The 13,903-nt window shown below is 34.3% G+C and overlaps 1 protein-coding gene across 1 annotated transcript; it reads left to right on the top strand.

Annotated features, from left to right (window-relative positions):
• The first annotated feature begins 207 nt into the window (after positions 1-207).
• Positions 208-12,977, top strand: LOC115989826 (7-dehydrocholesterol reductase). The gene is made up of 13 exons (XM_031113703.1): positions 208-410; positions 881-1,103; positions 1,522-1,577; positions 2,290-2,392; positions 2,487-2,552; positions 3,379-3,492; positions 6,086-6,212; positions 10,367-10,467; positions 11,204-11,329; positions 11,467-11,531; positions 11,968-12,049; positions 12,120-12,202; positions 12,569-12,977. The coding sequence occupies exons 1-13, from the start codon at positions 319-321 to the stop codon at positions 12,633-12,635; spliced, it is 1,305 nt and encodes a 434-aa protein (XP_030969563.1). The 5' UTR covers positions 208-318; the 3' UTR covers positions 12,636-12,977.
• The last annotated feature ends 926 nt before the right edge of the window (positions 12,978-13,903 follow it).

The following is a 13,903-nucleotide window of genomic DNA, read 5'->3' as shown; positions in this document are numbered from 1 at the left end:
GAGAGTCAGTCAAATTTATATGAGAGTATTTTTGGACTCTTCTCTCTAAATAAGTAAATAAATTAGAGCCTTATCCTGAAATAGGGAGCCCAACCAAATGCTAATTGCTAATTATGGTTTGAGATTTGGATACTAACCTAACCTCAACATGAGGGGCAAATGTGGAAATCAGAATGACCTGCTTTGCATAGGCTGGCTAGCGACCAGTTGGCTTGTCTACAATAGAGGTTGTCTCTCTGTTTGTGTGCCTCTCACACTCATCAGCCAAAAGAGTTTTGAGATTCAGAGAGAAGTTAGAGAGAGAGAGAGAGAGAGAGAATGGCAGAGTCCAAGACCGTACACTCACCGTTGCTGACATATTTTTCCGTGCTATCTCTACTTACACTGTGTCCACCCTTTGTTATCTTACTGTAAGCTTTTTGTTGTTTCTCTGGAAAATCAGAAAAAATGAGAAATGGGTTTTGATGTGTAATGGGGTGTGATTTGAATTTCAAGTGAAGGGACATTAGAGTTACACCTGAATCTCGTTGATCTTTTGATTTTCTGTTTGTTTCCATGAAAACTCTTTTTCTAGCAAAAACTTTTACTTAACTTAGATGTGTAAAGGGTGTTCTTTTTTGGCGTTTGTTTCTATGGTAATGAATTTTCTGAGTTAAAAAAGAAATGGGTTTTGATGTGTAGTGGGGTGTGATTGTATCCAAGTTATGTGAAATCCTGATGGATTCATCTGAATATTATCAAATACATAAATTAAGATTAAAACAAAATGTTAAATTTTGTAAAGGGATAATTTTTGGTCGAGATGTATTTTAGTAGCTGATTGCTAAGTTCTGCTCCATTCATATTGGGTATTGATATCATAATTTGGCATTTCTTTCAGATGGTATACAATGGTACATGCTGACGGGTCTGTGTCCCAAACTTTTGATTACTTGAAGCAGCATGGGCTTAAGGGACTCATAGATATATGGCCAAGACCCACTGCCACTGCTTGGAAAATTATTGCTTGTTATTCAGCCTTTGAGGCTGCACTTCAACTTCTTCTACCTGGGAAAAGGGTTGAGGGCCCATTAACTACAATGGGAAATCGGCCTGTTTATAAGGTACTTGATACTATTTGTTGAATTTTTCTGAGTGATTTGTCAGTTTTGTCGCATTTATGCTTGTATACTTGATAGATTATCAATTTAAATATTTTTTGCTTTGAATTTTCTTGTGCTCTGCAAAGGGAGGAAAATTCTCTACTTATATATTTATATCATTTGATAAGTAATGTGAATTTTATTCAAATCATAAAAAGAGTTGCCAAAGTATACAGGAAGTATACAAATGGAGACCAAAACTATCAAATACACAAATCACAAGCTTCCATCAACTTCCTTCCTACGATGGGCATCAAATCTAATAGCCTTTTTGTAAACAAAAAAACCACTTTTTTTTTACTTGTATATATTACTTAGTTGTTATATGTTAAAACTAATGTTTTACTTTATGTTATTCTTATGCTAATGCATGTTGCAGGCAAATGGTATGGCGGCATATGTAGTGACTTTGGTTACCTACCTTGGACTTTGGTGGTAAGGACTCTCCCCATCAAATCCAGTGTTTAAGCGTGTCCATCTGGTTTTTGAGTGTGATATGTTGTGTCTTTTGAAGACTTGGTGTATCTTCTGTCAGCTGCTGCTTTTAGCAGTCTTTGTTTTGTAGTTTCTTTGTGAGGGAAGTGCAGAGTTATTGATCTCTGTGATTATTGTGGATTGCATAGAAAATTTGTTTATTTGTCATGTCTTTAGTTATTGATGCACTAAAATGTTAGAGTACCAAGCAAGAAAAAGCAGTATTATTGTCATTCTGGGTTTTTGTGCTGTGTTTTTCTCTTAATGAAAAGTTACGAAATAGTATTTTGGCATCAAGAAATCATGATATGACTTTTTCTTACTCTGCTATGTTTAGTACCTGATTATTGATCTTTGAATACTTCGCATCACTAGCCTTACTATCAAATTAGAAATTTCCATTTGCTTCTTTGAGTTCTTTCTCACTTTTAGCAACTTTATATTTCACCTAATATAAGACTATATTAAAGGTTTTGTGGTATCTTACTTTACTGATTCTCTAATCAGTTGATTTTCAAATTGCTTGTTCCTATTTGTATGAACACATTTCTCTTTTTGGATGCCTTGTAGTTGTCTTTTTCAAGCTACATATATCACTGGCTTTGGTTTTTTATATGTCAATACCACTTAAATTTCAAGGTTATTTGATCTTTTTCCTTTCTATGTTCTTCAGGTTTGGGATATTCAACCCCACAGTTGTTTATGATCATCTGGGAGAAATATTTTCGGCGCTTATTTTTGGAAGCTTTGTCTTTTGCGTTTTCTTGTACATTAAAGTGAGGATTGAACCTTGATGTAAAAATTCTTTTCAAGTTGCAACACACACAACTTCAGTTTATATTTCTATGACTAACAGTTTATGTATAATAGGGTCATGTTGCACCATCTTCGACTGATTCTGGTTCATCTGGAAACGTAATAATTGATTTCTACTGGGTAAGTGTCTTCAGATATATATGATTTTCAGATTTTACGTATCTAATTTTTATAATTTGCAATTGATTAATAATGTGGTATACTTTTCTAATCATTATCGTATATGATGTTACATAGTTTACTTTCCTCATTTTCCTTAGTAAAGTTGTCCAACATCTTATATATTCTGACTCGATGTGACTATTTTACTATATTCTAAAAAGTATTTCTGCATCTTTAAGATCCTTTTTGGTTCTAAGAATGTGAGAATAAAGAACTTTACGTATATTCTGCAGCTGTCTGACTTTTTATATATTGTTGTTTCATTAAGTGTCACTCTTAAATTTTAATGTTGCTTTCCGTACCCTTTTGTGTCACATATCAAGACCATGCAATCAAGAATCCACATGTGCTACCATTTGAAAATGAAAAATAATTAAATGCTCCATCTTAATATGGGCCTTTCAGTTTATCTATCAGTACCATGCTATTAATAATCCACATTTGTAGAAAAATGTACTTAAAGAGATGAATTCAGGCTGCCAAATGCTATGCTTAAATTGTAACCTACAAATTCTTTGTGCCCCTTCTCTTGTACTTTTTTTGTGTGCTTCTCCTTACATTTATTTGATGATTATGCAAGATAAAAAAATTGTCCTCCTTTACATATGATCATGTTGTATTATGGTGTGAAGTATTCTTTTGATAATTACCCCTTTTACATCTGTCCATGCTATAATAATTACTCATCAGCACAAGATTTGTTTGAGAAAACAATGGATCTTCTAGTCTAGGGTATGCTCTTATGTAAAAGTACCTTTTTAGTTAACCCCGTTCATTCTTGCAGGGTATGGAGCTGTATCCTCGAATTGGGAAACATTTTGATATAAAAGTTTTCACAAACTGCAGATTTGGGATGATGTCATGGGCAGTTCTTGCTGTGACATATTGCATAAAGCAGGTAGGTGCTCCAAGGATATCTCTATATACAAATATCAAAGTTACATATATTGTGTCAGTTAGTATGTTACTTTCAAGGTGTGTGATGTTTAAAGCGTGACATTCTGTTGGTTACATTAATTAATTGTGCAATCTAAGTGTGACATATGGGCAGGTTAGGGAAGATCATAAATTTAATCAGTCATTTATTTCCCAGTTTCCCATTTTAACCCATATGGGATATGTCAAATTCCTACTGTCCACCTGTTCTAATAATTTGCATGGGCTCCAACTTGCGGTTAACCTCATCGATTTTCTCTTTTGATAATTTTTTGGCTGAATATTTTGAAAAAATTAAACCATCATTCTGCTTGATTCCTCTCTCTATGTGCAATTTAATGTAAAAAAAGGTATTTATTAAAATACAAATCTGCAGTCTCTCTATAGTCTTTTCTATTGGCTACTAAACACAAAAAGATCCAAGCAATCGAAATAAAACGATGGGAGGTAAATTGTCATTGAAACAATGGACTCTATTCCATGATCATCCTGCAACCACTGTGATCACTTTCTATCTGAGGACTGTGTTTTCTATTTTTTCTTCCATTGCCAAATCATTGACACCATGACTGGCATTGCCACTGCAAAAATCAAAAACACCATATCAGCTTCAAAGATTTAGAAGTAAAGGAACAAAAAAAGGCAAAAGGCATTAAAAAATGTGATAAAATTTGAGGTGTGGGCTGGTCATGGCCAAAAACTAATTTTGAAGTGAAGCAGTTGGAGGCATAGGAGAAGCTGAAGCACATGGTGAAGGAATTTCTGGTTGAGGTCCTTGAGGATATAGAAAAGACTTTTAAGTTGAACAGTCAATGAGAGAAACAAAATGTTGAAAAGTAGGAGGTTAAGGTGGTGGTGGTGAAGCAAATATGTTTTGTGGGTAGCAGATACCTGCAATTTTGTTTGGTCTACATGGGTACATAATGATCATCCAGGTTTCCATTAGCTAAACCTGATAGGTAAATTCTTAATCCCGACAGGTAACACAATCAGCTGGTAATTGGTCCTCTTGAAGCAGAGGTCACTAGTTCGAGTCTTCTACTCCCCATTCTCTTGGGGCCTGAACTAAAAAAAAAATAGGGGAATGGGTAGATCTTGCCATTCTTAGTGAAATAAATGAGTTGCCCTTGCCATTATTAGAATAGATTAGGGGCTGCTTCTGTCTTTTTGTTTCTTTTTTCCTTCGTTCACTACCGTGAACTCCTTGTATTTTTCTTGCTTTTCTTTTATTAATAATATTCTCTTCTTACTTATTAAAAAAAAAAAAATAGTTGACCCTTGTCTAATTTCTTAGGGTGCATATGATCAGGGAAATAGGAATGGGTAGATCTTGCCATTCTTAGTGAAATCCTAATTTAATTTATTGCATTCTAAAATAATCTAGTGATGTGGTCAGGTTTTAGATCTAGTGTAGAAGAGGGCTTAAGGAGAGATTACAGCAATAAACTTGATTAAAGCAAAGAATACGATATTAGGATTTCATGTTGGAACACTAAATATTTTTATATGAAATTTCATGGATTAAAAAAGAAAACCCGTGTACTTGAAATGGTCATTTATAATGAAGTACTAATTTACTTATAAAAAAATAGATTAGATAAGAAAAGGCATCCTACAACGATTCAAAGAGGCTATTTATAATAGCATTTAGTAATTCTAGAATCCTATAGCTTCATTTTACTTGTAACAATTAAATCCTGACTATCCAACTGCATTAAAAGTCATATGCTAGTAACTTGACCTTTTAAAATACTCAAATACTCCAGACATAATGATAAATAAAATATAACATGGAGAAAAGAAAAGATAGTCTTATAATAACTAGGGGCTAGACAAAATAAACTATTGGGCCTTCTTTGCTTTTGGCTTAGATGCCGTTGCATAATCTAGGAATTGCTATTGGTGAGGGAATCTCTCTTCAGAATGCCTCATTGAACTTTGATGAATGTCCTTGTTTGGTTGGATATAGTATAGGATTAGGGGGCATTATTTAATTAGGGATTTTATCAGATCATGGTCTGATAATAATCCATGATCTGAGTAATGCAATTATCCAATCATAGTATAATAAAGCGACTTAAGCATATTTGAATTCAGCTTGACACAATTTAATGTGGTTACTTCTGTCTTCATAGCAATTACATTAGGCATTCAGCCCCAAAAAAACTGCAATTATCTTAGGTGAAGTATTACAACATACAAAATCTTACTACTGTCATATTGACCAATCCTCCCTTTCTCTTGTTATACCATGCTAAAATCTCAACTTTTTCTGGCATCACCCCAAAGCAACCCAAATAAAGGTTACACCAATGACCACAATTCCCAAGCCACAAGTGAAATGCAATAGGAAGTGACCAACTGTTTCACTACCGTTCTTATAGTTTTGTGTAATTGATCTTCCTATTTTACCAGGTGTCTTGACATTGTGGTGATTTGCAGCTACCATAAAGTGGATGTCATTGGTCCATCCCATTCTTTTTTGAGACACACAAACATGCACACATAGGAAATGATCTTTTGCTTGTTTCTCTAATATCGATCTCCTTTTCCAGTATGAAGTTAATGGGAGAGTGGCCGATTCTATGCTTGTGAATACTGTATTGATGCTAGTCTATGTTACAAAGTTTTTTTGGTGGGAAGCTGGATACTGGAGTACCATGGATATTGCACATGATCGAGGTATGAAAGTGCTCTATTGTTTGAGTGTTTCACAAGCTACTTTTTTGTCCTTGTGTTTTGTTAATACATAGTTATAAAGCCTGCTTTCTTTGGTTTTTTTTTTTTTTTTGTTGATAAACTATGAAGCAATGCTAATAACAAAGAATCACCTGTGCATCTAATATGAAATGTTACCTTGTTGTGTAAAATTTTTAATTATGCTTCCTTGGTTGATTGTAATGTCATTCTATAACCATGAGCTGCTATTACCTAATTGTTATGTTTTGGTTTCTGACTTGGTCTGAAGAGGGGTTTGTGTGTGTGTGTGTGTGTAGACACACGTATATATTTGATAAGTGAAGAAGGGTATGATTTATGAGAGGAAGAAGAAGGGAGAGAGAGAACACATTCTAGGAAATCTTGCCTCAGGGTTTGAGCACAACTCTACTTTCTTTGTGTAAGTAAGCTGTATCTATAAAGATTCTTAACTCTTCCTTAACCTACTAAGATAGAAAAACATTAAGACGGCACCCTAAAAAGACTGCATATAAATTTTTGCAGCATTTGCATAAAGAATGTTTCTGCCAATGAATAAAAGAAATAACTCCTAATCATCAATTAAAACTAAAATTTTTTTTGACCCTTGACTTAAACTACTTATGAAACATATTGCTTCAATTTGAAATTGCATGTGGGCTCCACAATATAAATCATGAAATTGTTGAAATTGGGGAATAGCACACATGTAGCAGAAAATTGATCATCCACATACTGGTTTAGACATGAGCGAGACATTCTAGCTCCAAACCGAGCTCACAAAATAATGGTCAGTAGCATGATCTTTTGATTAGGTTAAGCATGAATTTAAATAAAATACCAGGGGTAATATGAATACGTCAAATTCCAAAAGTACTTACAGGCAGCTCTGTACTAGTAGTTGATCTCAAACCTTATGTGCATTACCCATGCTTCTGTTATTGCAGTTCAGAGGCACTGTTCTCTGTACATGCCTTCACAATATTTAAGCTTCCACCTATGAAAATAAGTGGTTGCTTGAACATGTTGGTAGCCCATCTTATTGATGCTACCATTTGTTATGTGTTGGTGCATGTCTAAACCAACTTAATTATTACTTTTAGCTATCTGTATTCTTAGCTTCTCTTTAATCTTACTCTCATTTTCTAGCTTTCTGATCATTTTATTTTATTTGATAGATAAAAATAATTTTATTAAGAAAAGACTACTTCATGAAGAAGGCTAGACAATTACAAGATAGTAGCATGTACAAATATAATGATCCTACAAATGTCACAATAGAATCACAATGCATAAAACCCCATGCACCAGACCAATCAAATTAAGAGCTAGAGAAAGTTGCTAGCAATTGACTCCCCGTACACTCTATGTTGGCGGTTACGCTCCCTCCATATAGTCCAACATCAAACACAAAGGAACCATATTCCAAATAGCCGAGGTATGCTTACCCCCCCAATTCCTCCCACCAGACATGACATCCATCACCTTCCCCAGTGGAACCCAATGGATTCCGAAGTACATGAAAACAAAACTCCATGGATTATGAGCAACCACACAATGAGTCAAAAGGTGGTCCATCGTCTCCCAACTACACTGGCACATGAAACACCATCCTACTAAAGTATAACCTGTCTTTATGAGATTATCACATGGAAGAATCTTCCCCTATGCTGCTGTCCACACAAAAAAAGAGACCCTCTGTGGGGCTTTCACACCCAAAATGCCTTTCCAAGGAATGAATGAATATCAAACGGCTTTCTCCCTTAGGTCATTATAGAATGAATGAATATCAAAATCCTTGCTCTTCTTAAGTTTCTACTTTCTACCTTATCCGATCACCATCCTCTAGGGATATGGGAATTTAAGAGTTGGAGGAATGAGGCCACCAAATTTAACTCCCAATCATTAAAGTCCCGAACATATCTAACATCCCAACTCTTCATCTCCCCCATGGTATGCATCACCAACAAAGACTCCACTAAAGCCTTTCCATTAGTGGAATTTTCATATGATACAGGGTAAACCACCCTAAGGGTTGTTCACCAGACCAACAATTGTGCCAAAAATGAATCCAGCACCATTCTTTTCATCAAACAGAATGTTCTGCAGGAATTTTTCCCATACCATCCTAATACTCTTCCACAAACCACACCCATGAGTACCTTGTGCAGGTTTCGTGGTCCAACCACCCCAATCCTCTCAAAACTTCTTAGTTAAACACACCTCCATAATCGTGATTCCTCTCCCCCAAACTGCCATAGCCACTTTCCAACAAGGCCTGATTAAAAGTTGTAAGCTTCCTAATCCCCAACCCCCCATTTGCAATAAGAGTACAAACCTTATCCCAACCCAACAAATGATGCTTAAACTCATCACCTAAACCACCGCTCTCATTCTTGAACTTCCGTTCTGTCTTTCCTCATTCTTTTTAGATAGATATGCACCCAGTGGGTTCAAAACCATGACCTTACCCCCTCCTCCCTCCAATTTTTGGAAGGAGGAAGTGCCATTTGTGTCAGAGCTCATTGGTTGTTTGTGCTTACTTTTATACATACTAGAAGTGAGAAGATGCAACAAGTGTGTGAAACAATAAGTATATATTATAAATGCAGAGAGAATGCAGGGAGAGAAAAAGGGGGGTGGTGGTGGGGGGGGGGGGGATAGTATATCTTTACAAATTTAGTGGAGTCCAAACCACAGAGGGCTGATAAAGGGAGAGGAAGAGTGTTGTCTCTTGTAGCTCAATTCGTAAGGAATCAAATCCCCCGTCCCCCAATCATCAAATTATCAAAATAAATATATAGGAGGTTGGTAGATGGGCAGTTTTTCTTGTTCTAATATGATGAGTTAGTTACATGTGAGACAGAAACTTGTGAGTGGAATAGACTTTCATGGAGATGAGAATACCAAAAGGGATATAGACATGCCAATGAGCTCTGTCTAAAGCTCTCATTTGGTTAGTGTTTTTTTTTTTTTTTTTTTTTTTTGAGAACATATTTGGTTACTTATAAACATTATAAGTGATGGTGTGTGTGTATATATTTATATACATTTTGAGTTCATCAAGGTAGGCCAACTGTCTTGAGTGAGAGACCAATTGAATAGTATAGGATTTATCTTTGCCTTTTTTATTGTTGACTTATCAAAAAAAGGGCTGATGATTTTCAATTTTTGGTTTTAGATTAGCCTTCATATGCCTTGAACACATCTTTCTTATTTTCTTCATTCAAATTTAGATAGCTTTTGCTTCCATTGTTCATAATCAAATGAGACCTTGTCAGATATCTCCTCTTAATCCACCTTTCTTTAATTTTGGGATACTTTTCTCTTGCTTTAAACTCAATAATTTAGTTTCTCCCACAGCTTAAATTTATTAAAGAACCTTGTATCATAAGGTGCTTCTATTCATTTCAAGTTTTGAGCGTTCACCATCGTGAACATGATGTTCTTTTTATGAAATAAATCTTCGATTACCTATTAAAAAAAAAAAAAAAAATGTAAACTAGCATCACATTAAAAAAATCTCAAGATAAAGTTTTGCTTTCATTTTTTTCTCTTCCATTGAGTAGAAAGGACTTGATTTCAGTGGTTGTCTTTAGAATTCAGATGGATCTCTGAATACTAGTTTTTGCTGGATACAATATAAAGGTGTTTGGTGGTTGAAATTGATTACAAAAGAAGAGAAGAATGTACTACATATAAGCTTAACTCTATTCAGCCTTAATTGACATTCTAATTTATGTGTATAAGTAAATTACCTATTGCCTCCCCCCCCCCCCCTCTCTTTTTCTATATTACGTGCTATAAAATCATGCATGACATGCACTGCATTATCAGCATGAATCATGTCTCAACCATGCACCAATTGAATTTTTTCTAAAACCATGGTTAATATTTTTTTTCCCACAAATAATGTCGGATATGTACCAAACTTGCTGCGTACTTTCTTAGAGATAAGTTACAGTTTTTTTTTTTTTTTTTTCCACACATCTTAGTGTGCTTAGTCCTTAAACATGAAAATGTCAGAAACATCATGTTTTGACAGTAGTCTATCTCATTTATCATGGTTTCTTCACCCTGCTTCTAGTGTTATCCATGCTCAATCTCAATATTGTTCATTGTACATATGGCTCTGGCAGCTGGCTTTTATATTTGCTGGGGATGCTTGGTATGGGTTCCATCTATCTATACTTCTCCAGGCATGTACTTAGTCAACCATCCTGTTAACCTCGGAACTCAGGTTTGGTCAATATCTTGGAACTTTGAAGCATACTTTTGTTGGTTATCTTCTTTTGGCATTTGGATGTAAGCTATGTTGTAGTTTTGACAAGATGTTCGCAATCTCCAACACGAAACACGTTCTATTTGCCAAAGTAAAAAGCACTCTTTTTTCTTGCACTCTACATTTTGAGCATTTGCGATGTAGTTATGGTTATTAATTTGATTAACAATTCACCACTCAGGCCCTGGAAGCAAATTGGGGTGAAGGTTGGATGGTAAAAACTATGTTTTGAATAAACAAAGTTACATCAATTTATGAAGTATAAGCACTATGGTTGAGACGAAAAAAGAAAAAAAAACATTGGTTTATTTGGTTAAAATTGGATGAATTATATCAGATGATTTTGAGATCCATCAGAATAAATGTTTTTTCTGTGGTAAATTTTATTTGTTAAAAGTCAGGTTTTATTAATTCTTTCCCCGAGAATAATTGGATTCTGGCCATAATCTACAGAAGGAACTTCGACTGAGCTCAAATAATGTATAATCCCAGCTAAATTGGTTTGGTCTGGTGGATCATTCTTAAGCATAAAAAGTACCGAATGGTTGCAAGTTAAAAACCATGCCTGGGCTAAAGTTATCCTATTGGATGAGCCCAAGCATTTAATTGTCCATGTCTTGACAAATTTCTGAAATTTCTATTTCTTGTTCCTTTTTCTTTCCCTCTTTCTGATAATATCCATCTCTTGTTTCAGCTAGCACTTTATATTCTAGTGGCAGGCATTCTTTGCATATATACCAACTATGATTGTGACAGGCAAAGGCAAGAATTTCGCAGAACAAATGGAAAATGCTTAGTTTGGGGAAAAGCTCCTTCAAAGGTGCTCTTTCTTGGCACTCATTTCTTGATTTTTGTTATTATGTACATTTTCTAAGACATCTAATTGCTGGGGATTGGCAAATTTTCCATAATTATCTCCTGAGAAAGAGAAATGATTTAGTTCAATTGCTTACACAGATAGTTGCCTCGTATACTACCACATCGGGGGAAACAAAAAGCAGCCTTCTTTTAACCTCAGGATGGTGAGTTTACCATTTTACCAATTTGAAATTTTATGCACAATGGACTAAGAAGCTCTTTTACGCTGTCCCACAAGCCCAAGGGGCTTGAAGTCACCCTTTTGCTGGTTTTTATTTTTTTGTTTTATATATTTGGGTGAGACAGTCAGATAATGCCAAAATTGACAAATATCAAATGTTTCATGGAAGTTAGTATCTTTAATTCTTTATTGGTGAATTAATTTGTGCATACATTGAGGATGCTAATGAGGGCATGCATAAGCTTGATAGAGAGAACTCTATTAATTTTTTAATTTTTTTTTTTAATAACAGATAGAGGGAACTCATCTCACTGCATTGCATAATCTTACATTCATACTCTTCATCTAATGGAATTGAATACTGAAATTTGGCTTTTGACTAAAACTAATTTTGTGATGCTTTTCTGTGGCTCCTGCAGGTGGGGATTATCTCGTCATTTCCATTATGTACCAGAAATATTATCTGCTTTCTTCTGGACTGTCCCAGCTCTCTTCAATCATGTAAGCTGTGTGTGTGTTTTTTTTCCCTCTCTTTTTGTGTGTAACTCATTCTTTTATTGTTTTTTTGCAGTTCCTACCTTTCTTCTATGTGATATTTCTTACTATCCTTCTTTTTGACCGAGCAAAAAGGGATGATGATCGATGTCGGTCCAAGTAAGCAAATACAAATTTCTGTGCTATCTTTACTATTCTCTGTCTTGAACTGCAATCATGCACTAAAAATCGTCTTGCTAGAACTTTCTAATACCATGAGAGAGGAATATATATATTTTTTGGTGATTTGATTGGTGTGCCCCTTACTCCATGCTAATGCTCTACGGATGAGAAAGGAATAGTAATGTGATGAACTGTAGGGATAGTAAACCATTTATATTCTTGGATGTCGCCACCCCATGATTTGTAAATGCTTCAAACAAAGACAGTTTTGAAATATTATCAACCAATTGTTTTACTTAGATAAAGATAGTGTGTGTGTGTGTTTGCATGTGCATGCAAATTCTGACAAGTTCCTGCTTGCAGGTATGGAAAGTATTGGAAATTATATTGCGAGAAGGTTCCATACAGGATCATCCCCGGGATCTACTGATCATACTAAACCATTCTTGGAATCTACGGAATAAAATTGTCTCTATTGATCATACCAAACCCTCTATTTGAGTTAAGCAATATTGTATATTGCTTAACTCATGCTAGGCTTACTTTGCGAAAGTTGCTTTTGGTGTGTACTGGTGATAGTCTTGTAGTACAATGTATGATGTGTATTAGTTTCTCCAAGTCTTTTCTATGATCTAGGAGGATTTAGCTTTTACTCGATATTAAAGAGACACCCATGTGGAATTTTGTCTGGATATCTTATTTAGATAACTTTTCTAATGTGTAATGATCAAATTTTAGCAATAAAATCTTCCTCAGTTTTATTGGTTTGGCAGGAAATATTTTATTTTATTTATTATTAAGAGAACAAGAAAAAAAAAAGAAGTGGTTTTAGCTGGCAGTAGATCATTAGTGCAAATCAAACAAGAGTTGAAATAAATGTATTCAAAGCGTAATCTAGGAGGGTGGGGACTGGGGAGTAAATATAATTACATGGTTTCTGGTATTAAGATCTTCTAGATTTACTAAATTAGTTTCAAGCTCTTAGGTTGATGAAAGCTCCTAAGTGTTTTTATTTTTTATTTATTTATTTTGAGTTCTTAGGTTAAGTTCATCATGGCTAAATTTTTATGCATCTACTTCAAACATAGTAGATGTGACATTAATAATCTATATGATATTTAAGAGTAATGGTAGGGGAGGTAATTTTTGTCAATATGCACTTTCTTTCTCATTTTCATATCTTCCTCTAACTTAAAATAATAATAATAATAATAAAAGTATCTTATTAAGTTTTCTCAAATACTTTCTAATATCCAAAACTTTGTAATGGTCTTATATGTTTTTACTTTATCTATATTTTAAGCGCATTATTTAGATCTCTTATAAAATTAATTATTTATTTATATTAAATAGTCACTTGAATATAATGCCCCACAAATGTTCTATTCATAGACTCAATTTTTTCATTATTATTTTTTTTAAAATTAAATATTGATATACCAACGCAAAGGCACTCCACAAATGTGAGATTATTATTATTATTTGAGTAATGCTACAAACACAAACTATTTTACAATATTTTTAAAAACTACTGATGTGACTTTAGTAATTTTTCATTCTACATGAACCTTTCTCTTGGTACTCTTTATGTTTTATAATTACGAAACTGATTTATGAACTATTTATAAAAAAAAAAAAAATGATATTGCTTATATTAAATGTAAAGTGAATTAAGTCTGAGTGCCATTTAGTAAGCCA

Source organism: Quercus lobata, chromosome 5, assembly GCF_001633185.2.
Source record: "Quercus lobata isolate SW786 chromosome 5, ValleyOak3.0 Primary Assembly, whole genome shotgun sequence".
NCBI lineage: Eukaryota > Viridiplantae > Streptophyta > Magnoliopsida > Fagales > Fagaceae > Quercus > Quercus lobata.
This window is presented reverse-complemented; position numbering and strand designations above follow the sequence as displayed.